The sequence below is a fragment of the Pristiophorus japonicus genome, chromosome 15, assembly GCF_044704955.1.
Source record: "Pristiophorus japonicus isolate sPriJap1 chromosome 15, sPriJap1.hap1, whole genome shotgun sequence".
Lineage (NCBI taxonomy): Eukaryota > Metazoa > Chordata > Chondrichthyes > Pristiophoridae > Pristiophorus > Pristiophorus japonicus.
This window is the reverse complement of record NC_091991.1, coordinates 75,079,006-75,099,007: the sequence shown is the minus strand read 5'-3', so window position 1 is coordinate 75,099,007 and position 20,002 is coordinate 75,079,006. Positions and strand designations below refer to the sequence as shown.

General features: G+C 47.6%; 1 protein-coding gene and 1 long non-coding RNA gene across 2 annotated transcripts in view; one reads left to right on the top strand and one right to left on the bottom strand.

Annotated features, from left to right (window-relative positions):
- Positions 1–62: 62 nt before the first annotated feature.
- LOC139280858 (uncharacterized) lies at positions 63–19,926 on the bottom strand. Its single transcript, XR_011596784.1, has 3 exons — positions 19,433–19,926; positions 273–433; positions 63–141 (listed from the first exon to the last, which is right to left on the bottom strand). It is a non-coding gene; the product is annotated as an uncharacterized lncRNA (long non-coding RNA).
- The window catches only part of nampt1 (nicotinamide phosphoribosyltransferase 1), a 31,252-nt gene continuing 30,865 nt past the window's right edge, over positions 19,616–20,002 (top strand). Inside the window, exon 1 of the mRNA XM_070900612.1 lies at positions 19,616–19,859. Within this exon, the coding sequence (XP_070756713.1) occupies positions 19,806–19,859 (54 nt within the window). The 5' untranslated portion in view covers positions 19,616–19,805. The remainder of the gene's footprint in view (positions 19,860–20,002) is intronic.

The following is a 20,002-nucleotide window of genomic DNA, read 5'->3' as shown; positions in this document are numbered from 1 at the left end:
ATCCAGTTCTATCCCCTCCCACTCCCCCCGCCGCCCCTCCGCCATGTTCTTGGTCTGGAGGGTTGAATTGGAAGATGTTCTCCTCTTCAGGCTCGACCTCGTCTGAATCTTCTTCTGCATCCGCAGGGTTGGCCTCAAATTCTACAAAAGGTAACAGAACAGTCAAATGGTTAGCAGCAGAGGAGGGGGCAGGATAGGTGGCATGAGTAGGCTCACATCGCAGGCCAGGCAGCAGGCTGATTTGAAGGACCATGATGAATTTGCAGGATTACCTTCTTCCTTGAGTGTGGGCCCAGATTGTGCAGTGCTGATTCCTTTTTTGCGGGTAGGACCCATCAAAGCAGTGACCCTCTCTTCCAAGGGTGTTAATGGGTGCAGATTTGCCGGACCTCCTCCTATTCAAATTCTTTCTCTTATTATGTGCCACCTTTCTCTGCAAAGATGAAAATGCAACTTTTTAGAGAGGGTGTCTTTCTGCTGGATGGTACATATACAGCTGGTCACATTTACAATTGCAATTACATTGAATAAATGAAAATAATACTTACACTAACTACTTGACCAAGGTCCTGCCACTTCTTTTTACACTGGCCTCCAGATCTCATGGTGGTCACCACTGCGCAGTAATCTTCTGCAACTTGGTTCCAGCGTTTCTTCATTTCTTTTGGTGGAACTTTTATGTGGCCTCTGCTGGTGTCCAGCTCCTGTCACCTGTTCTCAGTCATGGTAACTAGTGCCTCCACTTCTTCCTGTAAGAAATTCTTGATCTTGCACCGTGTTGCATCTTGTATTGTTCCAGCTGTGATTTTTCCAATGCTCTCACACAGCACCCCTTCTCACACACATAATTGGCTCTTTAAAAATGGCCAATTGTCAAATCCGAGCTATACTGAGCATGCGCGTCCATTGGAAAGACATCAAAAACATAACTTTTTTTCCCCATGCATGCGCAGAAGGTGCAGCTTTGTTTTTTGGTGCAGACAGCAGGCTCCACCCCCCGAGGCAAATGGACACGCTGCGCGGCGGCAAATTTGAATTATACATTGGGGAAACTTTGGCAAATTATTTCTGTAGCATTTCTGCTCTAGAAAAATGGCCATAACTCTGGCAATATGCCAGAAAACGAGCTTGGGGAAAATTGAGCCCTACAATTGGCTTCAGCAGCCTTACATCAGGGAGAGGAAAACTGTCCAGGTACTCTGCTCCTAGCTGCATGCGCCTCTAGAAACGTGCATGTCCAGTAACTGGGTCAGAAGAGGACTGGGCTTCTCTGTGACGATCCCTGTGATTGAATAGCCTCACTGCTTAGACTCACAGAAAGAACTGCTCCTTGGGTGAGATACAGGATGACTGCTGGTGTCTGTGGATCTGTGCCCCAGTAAGAACCACTGACTTCAGGAAAGGAAGGGAGAAAATTTGGGCTGGCGTTGAAGAAGGAATATTATTTTAAAGGACTGTAAATTCAAAGTAAATAAAAATTGTCACTGTTAATCACTGACCCCCTTCAGGACACTGTTAGCTACGTCAGTGGGATAGGACTTTCAGTGCTTGGGCCGTAGGTGGTCTTGACGGTGCAAAAAAGTCCACGCACGTCGTGATTGTCAGCTAGTTGCTGGATTTCCTGCGCTTTTTCCACCCACCATCTGTTCTTTAGGTCACTGTTTTTTTTGTTGGATCTCAGCCTTCAGTTGTCTGTAGGTCTGTTTTCTTTCTCTCGAGTTGTGATGTTGTTTCCAATTCAAGAATGCCTTGCGTTTACGATTTATTAGCTCCTGGATCTCCTAGTCGTTCTCATCGAATCAATCTTGATGTTTTCTGCTAGAATAACCAAGGTGATAATTATGGTGGACTTGAGGGTAGACTAGGCGCTGTGAACACTCTGCGGCTCCGGTTGAGTGGGAGTTATCAGGTTAGCTGTGAGACGTTGACTGAATAGAGCTTTCTTTGCAGGGTCTTTGAGTGCTGCAGCGTTGATTTTTCTGACCTCATCACTCTTATCTAGAAGGAGGAGAGCATGCCAGGGGATCTCAGAGATGGCGTAATCGTGACCATCATCAAGAAAGGTGACAACTCCGATTGCGGTAATTACAGAGTAGTTTCTCTGCTGTCTGCCACAGGGAAAATTATCGTAAGAATCCTCCTCAATTGTCTCCTTCCAGTGGCTGAAGAGCTCCTCCCAGAGTCGCAAAGCGGATTCCGCCCACTAATGGGCACAAAGGACATGAACTTCACCACGCAACAAATCCAAGAAATATGTAGGGAGTATCATCAACCTCTATACATGGCCTTCTTTGACCTCACAAAGGCCTTCAACTCTGTCAACCATGAGGGATTATGGAGCGTCCTTCTCAAATTCGGCTGTCCTCAAAAATTTGTCACCATCCTCCGCCTGCTTCACAATGACATGCAAGCCGTGATCCTTACCAACGGATCCACCACAGACACAATACAAGTACAGACCGGGGTCAAGCAAGGCTGTGTCATCGCACCAATGCTCTTTTCAATCTTCCTCGCTGCAATGCTTCATCTTGCCTTTAACCATTTCCCCACTGGAGTCAAGCTAATCTACAGGACAAACGGGAAACTGTTCAACCTCTGTCGCCTCCAATTCAGATCCAAGGTTGTTCCAACCTCTGTCATTGCAGATGATGCTTGCGTTTGTGCACACTCAGAAGTCAAACTCCAAATCATCGTTAACACCTTCACCGAAGCGTACGAGCGAATAGGCCTTACATTAAACATCCGTAAGACAAAGGTTTTCTACCAACTTGCCCCCGCCACACAGCACTGCCCCCCAATTATCAAGATCCATGATGAGACCCTGAAAAATGTGGACCATTTTCCATACCTCAGGAGCCTACTGTCAGCGAGGACAAACATCGATGACCACCTTCACTGTGCCAGTGCAGCTTTCGGTCGCCTGAGGAAAAGAGTGTTCGAAGACCAAGATCTCAAATCTGGCACCAAGCTTATGGTCTAGAGCCCTCCTATATGCTTCAGAGACATGGACTATGTACAGTAGGCACCTCAAAGCACTGAAGAAGTACCACCAACTCTGCCCCCACAAGATCCTGCAAATCCATTGGCAGGATAGGCGCACCAACGTCAACATTCTCTCTCAGGCCAACATCCCCAGCATCGAAGCATTGACCACGCTCGATCAGCTCCGATGGATGGGCCACATTTTCCGCATGCCCGATGCTAGACTCCCAAAACGGGCACTCTAGTCCGAGCTCTGTCATGGCAAACAAGTCGCAGGAGGGCAGAAAAAACGCTTCAAGGACACCCTCAAAACCTCCTTGAAAAAATGTAACATCCCCACCGACTCTTGGGAATTCCAGGCCCAAGTCCGCTCAAAGTGGAGGAGAATCATCTGAGAAGGTGCCGAACACCTCGAGTCTCTTCATCGGGAGAACATGGAAGCCAAGCACAAACAACGGAAGGAGCGTACGACAAACCAAGCACTCCACCCACCTGTCCCTCCAACCACCGTCTGCCCCACCTGTGACGGAGACTGTAGAACCCGAATTATAGATCAGTCACCTTAGAACTCATATTAGTGTGGAAGCAAGTCATCCTCGACTCCGGGGGAGTGCCTAAGAAGAAGTAGAGACTGTGTCAACTGAAGTTCAAAATTTCTGTAGCTTTCCGCCGTTTTGACTGTGTGGTTACTTTTTGTGATGATTACTTCCCTGTAAGTGTTCCTGGTGAGCCGATCAACTTGAAATTTCAGATTTCCTTTCATGTTCATTTTCAGCTGAGTTTGTGTTTCTATTTTATTCCTACTTTTGTTATTTACCTTTTCTCTTTGGCTCCTGAATTTGGAAGTGCCTATCAAAATAGTTTTCTCACCTTCACGGGGAGTTGGGAGGAGGGGTGGGGCGGGGGGCAAGGATCCACCAAAATGATCTCTTCACACAGGATCCCACACACAGGCCCTGAACAGTTTCTGCAATTGGTGGGCACCACAAGGAATAGAGGGTCTGATAGACACAGATAATGAGACGAGGATTTTGATTCTAAGTGTCTTTTTGGTTTTGTTCAAATTAGACTTTATGTTAAAATTATTGTATTAGTTGTGCCTCTTGAACCAAGGGGACACTTGCAAGTTTGTTTCCTGATAATGACACTGGGGAAACCCAGGGTCACCCTTATTTGATTAACTAAAAACAAAAGGCAATGAACAGGTTGAAGCATTGCAGGGTGTAGAGGCGATAGTTGATATACATAAACACATTATGATTTAATTATTATTTGTGTATCATCACTGTTCTATATGTAGTTATTATTGTTTGTTTTAACACTCATCCTTATTTTCAAATCTCTCCATGGCCTCGCCCCTCCCTATCTCTGTAATCTCTTCCAGCCCCACAATCTCCCGAGATGTTTGCGCTCCTCTAATTCTGCCTTCTTGAGCAACCCTGATTATAATCGCTCGACCATTGGTGACCGTGCCTTCTGTTGTCTGGGCCTTAAGCTCTGGAACTCTCTGCCTAAAGCTCTCTGCCTCTCTACCTCTCTTTCCTCCTTCAAGATGCTCCTTAAAACCTGCCTCTTTGCACTAATTTCTACTTATGAGGCTCGGTGTCAAATTTTTTTAAATCTCATAATACTCCTGTGAAGTGCCTTGGAACATTTCACAACGTTAAAAGCGCTATATAAATACAAGTTGTTGTTGTTGTGGGAAGTGCCCTAGGGCAATGGTTCTCAAATTGGGGTCCACGGACCCCTGTGGATCCATAGAGACTTTCCAGGGCGTCTGCAAAATAATGTGAAACTCCTTATCGAGCACTTCAATTGAATAGAACTGCAGCGCTTGTGTGTTTTAAGTGTTCCTTTGCAGGAGCAGAGCACGCAAACTGAAGCTATAAACCCCATCGATAAGCTCATAGCAACAGGCGATATGTTACGAACCCATGGATCCGTCCATTATAAGACAATGTCAATGGAAAATAGATTCCTGACACTCCTTAATTGTTGCAACAAAAGCATGTTGGGGTGTATCCATGGAAGAACAAATGAGCCGTTTCAGTTATGAGCCCTTCCTCAGCAAGTTTATTCAGTTGGACCTCTCTGGTCCGGCACCCTCAGGACTTGACCGGTTGTGGAACAGAGAATTTTCTGAACCACGGGAGGTCACGCTTAACGGTACTGTCGACAGCCCCTGGGCTCCTGAGTCTGCATGCGCGTGCTGGCAGCCTATCACTGATTGACAGTCATTCCAGCCGATCGCTGAACCCACGTCTGAATGTCTTTGCCCACTGTCATGTTTTACTAAGAAAATTAAAGCTGCTTTAACAACTTTGAAGCCTCTTCTACTTTGCAGCAGTGCAGATATGCAGTATGGGCCCATTCAGCCTCGACTGTACCTCCAATCCAGGGCAAGTTCTGACCTCCCTCTCCCTCTTGATTACCAAGTTTGAATGGAGTACCGACACAATTCGATTGATAGCCATTCCAGCCGATCGCTGAACACACTCACTGTTTCACAGCTGCTTTAGCCAATCAAAACTTTTTTTTTTAATAAACCCTCCTCTCCCTCAGGCCCAACTAATGCCGAACCACGGATGTTTCCAGATTAGAGAGCCTTGGATTGGAGAGGTACAATCTGTACCCATAAAGTCTTGTCTATTCTCTCCACAGATATTGCCTGATACGCAAAGTATTTCTAATTTCAGATTTCCAGCATCGACAGTATTTTGTGCTGTGTTCATACTCTATTTGTTTGTTACAGTACACTAGATAGGCAATAGGACCCTGCGGGAGCTATTCACAGTTGCTGTAAACATGCTGGTTTTGGGACACCATTTTGAGAGTTGCTATAAAGGACACAGTTAAGTTACCTTACTCCTGTTTCAGTTAATCTGTTTATTTATACACAAAACATTTTGCTTTTAGTTCACTTTATTTTCTGCACCAGACATGATTTGCTTTTGAGTTCCTTTTACCATCTGGTCTCATTGTGCATGTTGATGGCATGTGAATAGATTACTTTATAATATTTGCATTTGATAATGTACCAATTATAATGCAGCTTCAGAATACCACAAGTGGCCAGTCTGCAAATTCTATCTCTGTGTCAGCCAGTGGCTCAGTGGGTAGCACTCTCACCTCTGAGTCAGAAGGTTGTGGGTTCAAAGGGCCCAAAATTTCACATTGCCTTTTCTTGGTGCTATTTAAGATTAACGGCCAATTTTTTAAGCTGAAGTAGCTCCAAAAAAAAATCCGAAGTTTTGCCACTTTTCTGTTTGAATTTGGCGCAGCGCAGAAAGTCCTTAGCTTCTGTGGGTGAAGCTAGTTGATAGCGCTGAAAAATGGAGGTCCATTCTGTGCATGCCCAAGCATTTAGGTTTCCAGAGTAACATTTAATTATACAGTTTTACTCTGTAGCTAACCCATGCTGATTTTTCCCATGCCGACCCGTTGAGATTACCAGCATTTTCTATTTTTATTCCAACATCATTTTGCTTTTGTATCCATGCTGTACCTGCCCTGGGAGTGTTTTGATGCTGAAATTCCCCGTCCCAGCCGACGGCTCCCAACTAGCCTGCCGTAGCCACCCCTATCCCTGGCCAATTGGCCCACCATTGCCGCCCCTATCTCTGGCTGAATGGCCCCCCCGCTGCTGCCCCATCCTTGGCCAAATGGCCCCACCATTGTCGCCCCTATTCCTGACAGAATGGTTCCCCGCTGCAGCTGGCCAAATGGCCTCCCGCTGCAGCCGCCGTTATCCCTGGCTGAATGACCCCACCATTGCCGCCCCTATCCCTGACTGAATGGCCCCCCGTTGCTGCCCCTATCCCCGATCGAATAGCCCCACCATTGCGGCCCCTATCCCTGGCTGAATGGCCCCCCGCTGCCGCCCCTATCCCCAGCTTGGCTTCCACTTCCCCCCTGGGCTTTTTTGGAAGACAAGCGTCGAGCTCCTGTGTCCAGCCAATGGAGTGATCCTGCAGGCCAGCACTCCGACCCTGTGTGCCTCGAGCCCGGTGAGCGGCGGTTCGATGGTGGAATTTCAACTTGCAATTTACTGCAAAAATAAAGTTTATCTTTTCCCTCTGCATAAACAAACATTTTTAATTAGTTTGGATATAATATAAGTCTTGTTCCCTCCCTCCAAAACCTATAACTCAGCTCCGATAAACAAGATGGCATCTGTAACACCGATATCTATCTGACTCCGATTTGGTAAGGTAAGGTTTTTCAAGGCGATCCCCAGCATCATTTTTGAAAAATCCTTATTGGCGAAACTCGCAAAAATGGTGTTATGGGTGGGTTTGACCCTGAGTGACATCATAAAAATTTTAACTAAAAAAAATCATCCGTTACCCATTAAGAACGACGTTATACCCTTGGTGAAACTTGCAAAATTAAGTTAGCTCCAAAAAACTGATACCTCCAAAAATTTGGCACTAAATGGTGGCAAATTTTGGGCCCCAAGTCCCACTCCACAGACTTTGGCCCCAGTCTATATGTAGATTAAAGTCACCCATGATTACTGTATTACCCTTGTTACATGCATCTCTAGTTTCCTGATTTATACTCTGCCCTACATTACAATGACTGTTTGGGGGCCTATAAATAATTCCCACCAATTTTTTCTGCCATTTGCTGTTTCTTAGCTCGACCCAAACTGATTCTACTTCTTAATTTTCTGAGCTAAGATCCTGTCTCTCTACTGTCTTAATCCCATCCTTTATTATCTGGGTTACCCCTCTTCCTTTTCCATTTTGCCGATCTCTTCTAAAAATTAAATATCCTGGAATATTTAGTTCGCACTTTGCAACCATGTCTCCGTAATGGCTATTAGATCAAACCTATTCATTTCTATCTGCGCTATTAATTCGTCAAGGTGTAGTTGCAGGCTCTTGCCATCTTATGTAAATGTAAAAGAAAACTTGTATTAAGCACTGCCATTAACGGTCCAGGCAGCAGGCGGTCGAGGGGGTCGTTCGGCCTGACTGCCTGCTTCTCTTCCGTGGTTATGTTCGCGCCCGAGTATTCCCTGGAGATGGAGCACGCAGTGTCCGCCGATTGACTTGAGGCATTCTGCGACCATTGGGCGCCGGAGGGACTGGAGTGCTTCATTTAAATGTGGTTTAATTTTGTGGTTTATTGGTTGTACTCCGTTAAAAAGGGTCACTTGCTCACGATCTTATTGGTGATGGCACCAGCCATCACTCACCGAATTTTAACATAAAGGGGGTGAAATTGGGTATCGCCACTTTTGGGCCGTTAACTTTTAAAAGTTTGAAAAATTAGCGCCAGGCCCTAATCATTTCAAACTTTAAAACAATTTGGCGTTTGCGCTACAAGAAGGAAGTGCAGCGCAATCGGCAGCAGGAGGGGCGGTGAGTGGAGCAGTGCTGCACGGAAAGGCTCCTTCCCTCCCTGAAAGGGAAGGGCCATCGCTGCAGGCTCTGCAAAGGAAAAAAAACTTACCTTCTCCACAACGGCAGCTACGATCCCGCCCGATTAGCCCAGCACTCAAGCAGGCTGCTGGGCTGATCAATCAAGGCAGGAACCCGTGAAAAAACCTGCGATCGAGAAGATAATTTTTTTTTTTACTTAACTCGGCCACCTCGCCTTTAAGCATGGTCCCTGAAATGGCCGGCCGATGCACGCCTCCTGCAGCTGTCGGTGTTTTCGCCCGGCGATGCAGCAGGGAGCGAAACGCAATTCCGGGTCCGGGACGCTACCGGGGCGATGCGCACGGTGATGGTGTAATGATCTCCGGACAAAGGATATCGGGACACATCTCCGTACCACCGCTGCAAAACAAATTTAGCAGGAGTCGCTGATCTCGCCGCGCCACAAAACCAGAGGCACTAACAGGAAGCGCAAAGGAACACAAATTTACCTCCAAAAGGTTTATTCAGTGCTGCAGGCAACTTACTGATAATATAAGCTTGTGCAAAATGGAGTAATAATGCATATTAAATCATGTTAACGGTCTATAGAGTTGCTGACCATGGGTTAGCAGAAATTCAAACTTGCCTGCCATTAAGTGAGTAATTGTGAATAATCTGAGGTTAAATAAATTCATTCTGCCGGGAGAAATTGAAACTGTTTACTACAGATTGATAATTTTTCTAGTTTGACCCTTCAGCTGATAAAAAAAACTGGGAAATGAAAGTGAAAGCTCTGGATTTCCGAGAATCTGTGGGAGCTTTTGAGCAGGATGATTTACCAATTTAACCGTTTTAAAAGAAAACAAATGTATACGTTGCCGCTATTCTTAGAGTTATCTATTGCATAGGTTAAAGTTGCATAATTTTAAAAGGAAAACGATTTTATTTGCGCTATGAATTGTTTGAATAGACCAACACTTGACGCTCTGACACACAACTAAAGTCATCCCATGAGTTTCTTTGTTTTAAGAGATTTCCGTTTTTGGTTAATCTAGGGTGTCGCCGTTCAGAATGGGATAATTTTCCACTTTTTGTATTCAGTTTTGGCATTAAGTACGAGTCACTGTGCACAGGGCTTGGGACACAAGCCCGATAACTTGCCTCAGACCGTCCTTGTGATTTAGGTGAAACTGTAGAGTGTAAACCACCCGTTGTGTCAAATGGATCAACTCCCCTAGCTTTTCTATCGTTTTATTTTTTTAGCTCCGTGGAGCACTGAGAGCAGCTCTGAGATCTGCAGTTACCAAGGCTGGTGGTGGGCCAATTTAGGGGGGCTGGGGGTGGGGGTCAATGATTACTAATCCATTTGAAACGGAATCCGTCAACTAAAAAAGTTTGAGAACCACTTCCCTAGGGCACTTGCAGTAAGGATACTTTTTTCCATCTGGTGACACTGGGGAATTCAGTCACCCGCTCCAGGTAGTTATAAAAAGGCCCAAAGCAGGTTGAACTGATTCATAGAAAATTCGGCCCTTCGAGCCTGCACTGCCATTCAATATGGTCATGACTGATCCTCGATCTCAACACCATATTCCCACTTTTTCCCCATACCCCTTGATGCCTTTTGTGTCTAGAAATCTACCTATCTCCTTCGTAAATATATTCAGTGACTTGGCCCCCACAGCCTTCTGTGGTAGAGAATTCCACAGGTTCACCACCCTGAGTGAAAAAACTTCTCCTCATCTCAGTTTTAAATTTCCTACCCCGTATCCTGAGACTGCGACTCATTGTTCTAGACTTTCTAGCCAGGGGAACCATCCTCCCCACATCCAGTCCGTCCATCCCCGTCAGAATTTTATACGTTTCAATGAGATCCCCTCTCATTCTTCTAAACTCTAATGAATACAGGCCTAGTTGACCCAACCTCTCCCCATACGACAGTCCTACCATCCCAGGAATCAGTCTGGTGAACCTTCGCTGCACTCCCTCCATAGCAAGTATATCCTTTCTTAGGTAAGGAGACCAAAACTGCACACAATACTCCGGGTGCGGTCTCACCAAGGCCCTGTATAACTGTGGTAAGATATCCCTGTTCCTGTACTCAAATCCTCTTGCAATGAAGGCCAACATGCCATTTGCCTTCCTAACTGCTTGCTGCACCTGCATGTTTACTTTCAATGACTGGTGTACAAAAACACCCAGGTCTCTCTGTACATCGACACTTCCCCAAGCCATCACCATTTAAATAATACTTTGTTCTTATGTTTTTCCTACCAAAGTGGATAACTTCACATTTATCCACATTATACTGCATCTGCCATGTGTTTGCCCAATCACTCAATCTAAATCACCTTGCAGCATATTTGCATCCTCCTCACAACTCACAATCCCACCTAGTTTTGTGTCCTCAGTAAACTTGGAAATATTACATTTGGTTCCCTCATCCAAGTCATTAATATAGATTGTAAATAGTTGAGGCCCCAGCACCGATCCCTGCGCCACCCTAATAGTTACTGTTTGCCAACCGAAAAATGACCCTGCTTTCTGTTAGTTAGCCAATCCTCTATCCATATTACCCCCAACCCTGTGAACTTTTACCTTGAGGTGGTGGTGAGCCGCTTTCTTGAAATGCTGCAGTCCATGAGATGAAGGCACACCCACAGTGTTATTAGAAAGGGAATTCCAGGATTTTGATCCAGCAACGATGAAGGAATGGCAATATGCTTCTAAGTCAGGATGGTGTGTGACTTAGAAACATAGAAAATAGGTGCAGGAGTAGGCCATTCGGCCCTTCGAGCGTGCACCGCCATTCAATGAGTTCATGGCTGAACATGCAACTTCAGTACCCCATTCCTGCTTTCTCGCCATACCCCTTGATCCCCCTAGTAGTAAGGACTTCATCTAACTCCTTTTTGAATATATTTAGTGAATTGGCCTCAACAACTTTCTGTGATAGAGAATTCCACAGGTTCACTACTCTCTGGGTGAAGAAGTTTCTCCTCATCTCGGTTCTAAATGGCTTACCCCTTATCCTTATACTGTGACCCCTGGTTCTGGACTTCCCCAACATTGGGAACATTCTTCCTGCATCTAACCTGTCTAAACCCGTCAGAATTTTAAACATTTCTATGAGATCCCCTCTCATTCTTCTGAACTCCAGTGAATTACAAGCCCAGTTGATCCAGTCTTTCTTGATATGTCAGTCCCACCATCCCGGGAATCAATCTGGTGAGCCTTCGCTGTACTCCCTCAATAGCAAGAATGTCCTTCCTCAAGTTAGGAGACCAAAACTTGTACACAATACTCCAGGTGTGGCCTCACCAAGGCCCTGTACAACTGTAGTAACACCTCCCTGCCTCTGTACTCAAATCCCCTCGCAATGAAAGCCAACATGCCATTTGCTTTCTTAACCTCACATGTATCCACATTATACTTCATCTGTCATGCATTTGCCCACTCACCTAACCTATCCAAGTCACTCTGCAGCCTCATAGCATCCTCCTCGCAGCTCACACTGCCACCCAACTTAGTGTCATCCTCAAATTTGGAGATACTGCATTTAATCTCCTCGTCCAAATCATTAATGTACAATGTAAACAGCTGGGGCCCCAGCACAGATCCTTGTGGTACCCCATCCAAAAAAAAACAAAAAAAATACACAAAAAAAAGGAAAAAAGAGGGCAGTTATAAGTGTCTGGAATGCCCCCCAGATCGGGGGGCACTTGATTTAACTGTTTTTGTTCTCCAATCAAAAGAGTTGTGGTACCCCACTAGTCACTGCCTGCCATTCTGAAAAGCAGCCATTTACTCCTACTCTTTGCTTCCTGTCTACCAACCAGTTCTCAATCCACGTCAGCACACAACCCCCAATCCCATGTGCTTTAACTTTGCACATTAATCTCTTGTGTGGGACCTTGTCGAAAGCCTTCTGAAAGTCCAAATACACCACATCAACTGGTTCTCCCTTGTCCACTCTACTGGAAACATCCTCAAAAAATTCCAGAAGATTTGTCAAGCATGATTTCCCTTTCACAAATCCATGCTGACTTGGACCTATCACGTCACCTCTTTCCAAATGCGCTGCTATGACATCCTTAATAATTGATTCCATCATTTTACCCACTACCGATGTCAGGCTGACCGGTCTATAATTCCCTGTTTTTTCTCTCCCTCCTTTTTTAAAAAGTGGGGTTACATTGGTTACCCTCCACTCCATAGGAACTGATCCAGAGTCTATGGAATGTTGGAAAATGACTGTCAATGCACCCGCTATTTCCAAGGCCATCTCCTTAAGTACTCTGAGATGCAGTCCATCAGGACCTAGGGATTTATCGGCCTTCAATCCCATCAATTTCCCCAACACAATTTCCCGACTAATAAGGATTTCCCTCAATTCCTCCTTCTTACTAGACCCTCTGACCCCATTTATATCCGGAAGGTTGTTTGTGTCCTCCTTAGTGAATACCGAACCAAAGTACTTGTTCAATTGGTCTGCCATTTCTTTGTTCCCCGTTATGACTTCCCCTGATTCTGACTGCAGGGGACCTACGTTTGTCTTTACTAACTTTTTTCTCTTTACATATCTATAGAAGCTTATGCAGTCCGTCTTAATGTTCCCTGCAAGCTTCCTCTCGTACCCTATTTTCCCTGCCCTAATCAAACCTTTTGTCCTCCTCTGCTGAGTTCTAAATTTCTCCCAGTCCCTGGGTTCGCTGCTATTTCTGGCCAATTTGTATGCCACTTCCTTGGCTTTAATACTATCCCTGATTTCCCTTGATAGCCACAGTTGAGCCACCATCCCTTTTTTATTTTTACGCCAGACAAGGATGTACAATTGTTGTAGTTCATCCATGCGATCTCTAAATGTCTGCCATTGCCCATCCACAGTCAACCCCTTAAGTATCATTCGCCAATCTATCCTAGCCAATTCACGCCTCATACCTTCAACGTTACCCTTTTTTAAGTTCTGGACAATGGTCTCTGAATTAACTGTTTCATTCTCCATCCTAATGTAGAATTCCACCATATTATGGTCACTCTTCCCCAAGGGGCCTCGCACAATGAGATTGCTAATTAATCCTCTCTCATTACACAACACCCAGTCTAAGATGGCCTCTCCCCTAGTTGGTTCCTCGACATATTGGTCTCGAAAACCATCCCTTATGCACTCCAGGAAATCCTCCTCCACCGTATTGCTTCCAGTTTGGTGAGCCCAATCTATATGCATATTAAAGTCACCAATGATAACTGCTGCACCTTTATTGCATGCACCCCTAATTTCCTGTTTGATGCTCTCCCCAACATCACTACTACTGTTTGGAGGTCTGTACACAACTCCCACTAACGTTTTTTGCCCTTTGCTGTTCTGCAGCTCTACCCATATAGATTCCACATCATCCAAGCTAATGTCCTTCCTAACTATTGCATTAATCTCCTCTTTAACTAGCAATGCTACCCCACCTCCTTTTCCTTTTATTCTATCCTTCCTGAATGTTGAATTCCCAGTCCTGATCATCCTGGAGCCACGTCTCTATGAAGGAATAGCAATATACTTCTAAGTCAGGATGATGTGTGACTTGGAGGGGTACTTACAGGTGATGGTGTTTCCATGCGCCTGCTGCCCTTGTCCTTCTAGGTGGTAGAGGTCACGGGTTTGGGAGATGCTGCTGAAGAAGCCTTGGCGAGTTACTGCAGTGCATCTTGTAGATGGTACACACTGCAGCCACGGTGCGCCGGTGGTGAAGGGAGTGAATGTCTAAGATGGTGGACGGGGTGCTAGTGAAGCGGACTGCTTTGTCCTGGTGGGTATGGTTCTTAATGAATACTTTGCATCTGTTTTCACAAAAGAGAGGGATGATGCAGACATTGCAATCAGGAGGAGGTGTATGAAATATTAGATGAAATAAACATAGTGAGAGAGGAAGTATTGAGGGGTTTAGCAGCTTTGAAAGTGGATAAATCCCTAGGCCCGGATGAAATGTATTCCAGGCTGTTAAGAGAAGCAAAAGAGGAAATAGCAGAGGCTTTGACCATCATTTTCCAGTCCTCTCTGGCTACAGGTGTGGTGCCGGAGGACTGCTGACGTGGTATCTTTGTTTAAAAAGGGAGAAAGGGATAGACCGACTAATTACAGGCCAGTCAGCCTAACCTTGGTGGTGGGAAATTATTGGAAAAAATTCTGAAGGACAGGATAAATCTTCATTTAGAAAGACATGGATTAATCAAGGACAGCCAGCATGGATTTGTTAAGGGAAGGTCGTGTCTGACTAACTTGACTGAATTTTTTGAGGAGATAACAAAGAGGGTCGATGAGGGTAGTGCGTTTGAAGAAGTGTATATAGATTTTAACAAGACTTTTGATAAGGTCCCACATGGCAGACTGGTCACAAAAGTAAAAGCCCATGGGATCTAGGGCAAAGTGGCAAGTTTGATCCAAAATTAGCTAGAGGCAGCAAGCAAAGGGTAATGGTTAATGTGTGTTTTTGTAACTGGAAGGCTGTTTCCAGTGGGGTTCCGCAGGGCTCAGTACTAGGTTCCTTGCTTTTTGTGGTCCAGGTGCAGTGTCTCGCCCTATTCCACCCCTCTCCCCTCTCATTTAAAATTCTCGTTTTCTACTGCCCACCCAAGTACCATAAAAATATAGTCTAAGTAATTCTTTTATCATTGCCAATAGACATTATGAATGAAGTGTGAAATCTGCATATATGCAGTCCTCAAAGTTGGATCAATTAGCTTGTTGACCTTCCACTGTTGAAGTTCCTTGTTGCAGTACTCCACATTTGAACCAACAGGGACATCCTCGTATTGTATATTTCAGCACACCAGTTTCTATCTATCTATTACTTATATTTCTTCACTACTTTCCTCCTTCTGCCTCTGCACCGAGCGACTTCTCATCCTTGGTGATTTCAACCTCCATCTCAATGCATCATCCTCTCTCTCCTCTGAATTCACTAGCCTCTTGTCCTCCCTTAGGGCTCAAGTTTCCACATGATTTGCGCCTGATTTTTAGGAGCAACTGGTGGAGAACGGACTATCTTAGAAATCGCAATTCTCCACATTTTTCTTTCTGCAGTTCTAGTCAGGTAGAACAGTTTCACTTTGTTACAGAATTTTTTCTTCAAAAGGGGGCGTGTCCGGCCACTGACGCCTGATTTCAAAGTTTCCACAGTGAAAACGTACTCCAAACTAACTTAGAATGGAGCAAGTGAAGATTTTTGTAGAACTGAAAAAACCTGTTCTACACATTAAAAAATCAGGCGCAGGTTACAAACTAGGCGTCCAGAACGAGGTGGGGGGGGAGGGGGAGGGAAGGGAAGTCATTAAATTCTATAATAAATCCTTATTTATACTTATACAAATATTATACAAATAAATCCAACCTGAATAAACATTTATAAGCAAAGAAAAGATTAAATAAACCATCTTCCTACCTGTGTGAAAGTGCTTCAGGCAGGCCTTTCGGGACCGAAGGCTGAACGGGCCGGCCCGAGACTTCGGGCAGGGCCCGTCCCCAGCACCAGATTTACAGGTAGGTGGCGTTGGGTCGGGTCGGGGAGGTTCGGGTCGGGGGGAGGGAGGGAGAGAGAGAGGGGGGAGGGAGAGAGAGAGAGGGAGGGGGGAGGGAGAGAGAGGGAGGGGGAGGTCAGGTCGGATCCAGTCCGGGGGCGGGGGGGGGGGAGCGGGAGTCGGGTCCAGGGGGGGAGAGAGCAGGAGCGTGTGTCGGGTCGGGTCCAGTCGGGGGGGGGGAGCAGGAGCACGGGTCGGGTCCAGTCGGGGGGCGGGAGTGGGAGTCGGGTCGGGTCCAGTCGGGGAGCGGGAGTCGGGTCGGGTCCGGGGGGGGAGTTGAGTCGGGTCCGGGAGTGGGAATCGGGTCGGGTTGGGGGCGGGGGGGGGGGGGGGGGGGGGAGCGGGAGCGGGAATCGGGTCCGGGGGGGGAGCGGGAGCGGGAATCGGGTCGGGGGGGGGGGGCGGGTGTCGGGTCCGGTCCGGGGGGGTGGGAAGCGGGAGTCGAGTCGGGTCGGGAGGAAGCAGGAGCTGGGCGTGGGAGGAGCCTTATTCACGCAGCCCCAGTGAGGCCATTCGGCCAGGGCTAGGGGCTGCGTGCTTCGGGCCACTCCCACAGTTTCGGACGCCTGGAGCTACTGCACTTGCGTGGCCACTGTAGCGCGCATGTGCAGAGGTCCCGGCACTGTTTTCAGCGCAGGGACCTGGCTCCGCCCCCCCACAGCTCGTGCTGCGCTGCGCCGAGGGCCAGAGGACCTGCAGGGAGGTGGAGAATACCGAGGATTTTTTTAGGCGCACTTTGTGGCGCGAAAAACGGGCGTCCAGGTCGGGACTGCGCCGTTCTAGGCGCGTGTGGAAACTTGGGCTCTTAATCTCTCCCTCCATGTAAACTCCCCAACCCATATACATGGCCAACCCTCGAACCTTGCCATCTCTCATGGCCTCGCTACTCCCATCGTGTCAATCGCAGATAATGCCATCTCTGACCATTTCCTCGTATCGCTCTCCACCCCCAACCATACCTTCCTCAGTGTCTGCGCCTGGAATAAACTTTCTCCCGACTCTCCAGTTGACCACTCCATCCTTCTCCAACGCCTGTCCACCATCATCCAAATGGGTGGGATTGCACTCACCTGGTTTCATTCTTATCTATCTAATCATAGCCAGAGAATTACCTGCAACGGCTCTCTTCCCGCTCCCACATCGTTGCCTCTGGTGTCCCCAAGCATCTATACATGGCCCCCTCCTATTTCTCATCTACATGTTGCCCCTTGGCATCATCTGAAAACGCAGGGTCAGTTTCCACATGTACGCCAATGACACCCAGCTCTACCTCAATACCACTTCTCTCGACTCCTCCATGGTCTCTAAATTGTCAGACTGCTTATCTGACATCCAGTTCTGGATGAGCAAAAATTTTCTCCAATTAAATATTGGGAAGACCAAAGCCATTGTTTTCGTTTCCGTTCCGTTCCCGAGCCACTGACCTCATCCCTCTCCCCAACTTTTGTCCGAGGCTGAACCACACTGTTTGCAACCTTGGTGCCATATTTGACCCTGAAATGAGCTTTCAACTACATGTCCGCAGTATAACTTAGACCATCTATTTCCACCTCTGTAACATCGCCTGTCTCTGCCCTTGCCTCAGTTCATCTGCTACACTCCTGGCTGGCCTCCCACATTCTACGCTACGTAAACTTGAGGTGATCCAAAACCCGGCTGCCCGTGTCCTAACTCATACCAAGTCCCGCTCACCCATCACCCCTGTGCTTGCTAACCTACATTGGCTCCCGTTAAGCAATACCTCAATTTAAAAATTCTCATCCTTGTTTTCAAATTCTTCCTTGGCCTCGCCCCTCCCCATCTCTGTAATCTCCTCCAGCCCCATAACCCCCCCCCCCCCGAGATATCTGCGCTCCTCTAATTCTGCCTTCTTGAGCATCCGATTATAATCGCTCAACCATTGGTGGCCGTGCCTTCTGTTGCCTAGGCCCTAAGCTCTGGAATTCCCTGACTAAACCTCTCCTCATCTGTATCTCTTTGCTTCTTTAAGACACTCCTTAAAGCCTACCTCTTTGATCAAGCTTTTGGTCACCTGCCCTAATTTCTCCTTGTGTGGCTCGGTGTCAATTTATTTTGGTCAAACATCCCCACTTTTGACCTTATGATGGAAATCATTGATAAAGCAGCTAAAGATGGTTGGGCCAACAACACTGCCCTGAGGAACTTCTGCAGCGATATCCTGGGGCTGTGCTGATTAAATGGCAATCACCAACCATCTTTCTTTGTGTTCGGTATGGCTCCATTCAGTGGAGAGTTTTTCCCCGATTCCCATTGACTTCAATTTTACAAGGGTTCCTTGATGCCAGTCGGTCAAATACTGCCTTGATTTCAAGGGTGGTCACCCTCACCTCACCTCTGGAATTCAGCTCTTTTGTCCATGTCTGGAACAATGCTGTAATGAGGTCCGGAGCCAAGTGGTCCTGGCGGAACCCAAACTAATCATCAGTGAGCAGATTATTGGTGAGTAAATGCCGGTTGATCGCACTACGTACTTAAATGTAGTCACTGGTGCAATGTAGGAAATGGTAGTAATACCCATCCTACTGTATGGCTCAGAGACGTGGACCATGTATAGTAGACACCTCAAGTCGCTGAGAAATACCAACGATGTCTTCGCAAGATCCTACAAATCCCTGGGAGGACAGACGCACCAACGTTAGCGTCCTCGTCCAGGCCAACATCCCCAACATTGAAGCACTGACCACATTTGATCAGCTCCACTGGGCAGGCCACATAGTTCGCATGCCAGACACGAAACTCCCAAAGCAAGTGCTCTACTCGGAACTCCTCCAACGCAAACAAGCCAAAGGTGGGCAGCGGAAACATTACAAGGACACCCTCAAAGCCTCCCTGATAAAGTTCAACATCCCCACCGACACCTGGGAGTCCCTAGCCAAAGACCGCCCTAAGTGGAGGAAGTGCATCTGAGAGCGCTGAGCACCTCGAGTCTCATCGCCGAGAGCCTGCAGAAATCAAGCGCAGGCAGCAGAAAGAGCATGTGGCAAACCTGTCCCACCCACCCCTTCCCTCAACGACTATCTGTCCCACCTGTGACAGAGACTGTGGCTCTCGTATTGGACTGTTCAGCCACCTAAGGACTCGTGTTAAGAGTGGAAACAAGTCTTCCTCGATTCTGAGGGACTGCCTATTATGATGAGGAATAGGAAATGGGGGGGGGGGGTGCGGAGTGGGCAGGGGCCTGAATGCAATGGCAAGTTATGTCCAGTTGACTGATATAGAAGGGATTTTCTAAAAGCAATCTGCTCAGCCATTCAATCTGGAAATTCATAGTTCCCGCTCTCGGGGAAAGCAACTCAACAGCGGCTCCTCGACCAATCGCCGGCCACCGCCTGTCACATGTCGACTTGCCTCACTCCGGCACGGCTCGGCCCCCACCCCACCCCACCCACAAACACACACCCCCAACCATCACACGCAGCGAGCTGGACATGCAGCTCCACCCCGCCCCCCAAATCACCGCCTACAAAACGTACCCGTGACCAGTACCTTACCTTTCGCGCGCACAACTGCCCGCGGCCTCTTGCCGTTCACGGCCGCCTGCCAAGTCAGTCTCCAACCGTCATCGCGCCGTCACTGTCCCTGGGGAAGGGAAGGGAAGGGAAGAGGTCTCGCGAGAGTGTCGCGCGCTGGCGCGGTGCCCGGCGGCTGGGCTGTGGTGTTGGTTGGTTGGGGGGGCGGGGCGGCGAGCGGGAGGGACAGGACAGGCGGCACGCGCGCGGATGCTGGCCCATTCGGCAGCGGTGGGAGAGTGTGTGTGTACGTCGGGCAATCGCTGTTCCTCTCAGTCCTTCATCACCATCACCCTCCTCCTCCGGAGCGACGTTACCAGGGCGAGGGGGGCAGTCCGCCGCTCGCACGCTCGAGATGGACAGCCGCAACGGTGACTTCAACATCCTGCTGGCCACCGACTCCTACAAGGTAACCGTGCGCGGGGCCACCGGCCTCCTCCGCTACCTCTACCCGCGGTGCGGCTCAACTCTTTTTTTTTGGCCGTAGGCCGCGTTACTTCCAGTCGGAAAGGTTAAAGCCATGGCCGGCCATCTATATTTATACCGCGTTCT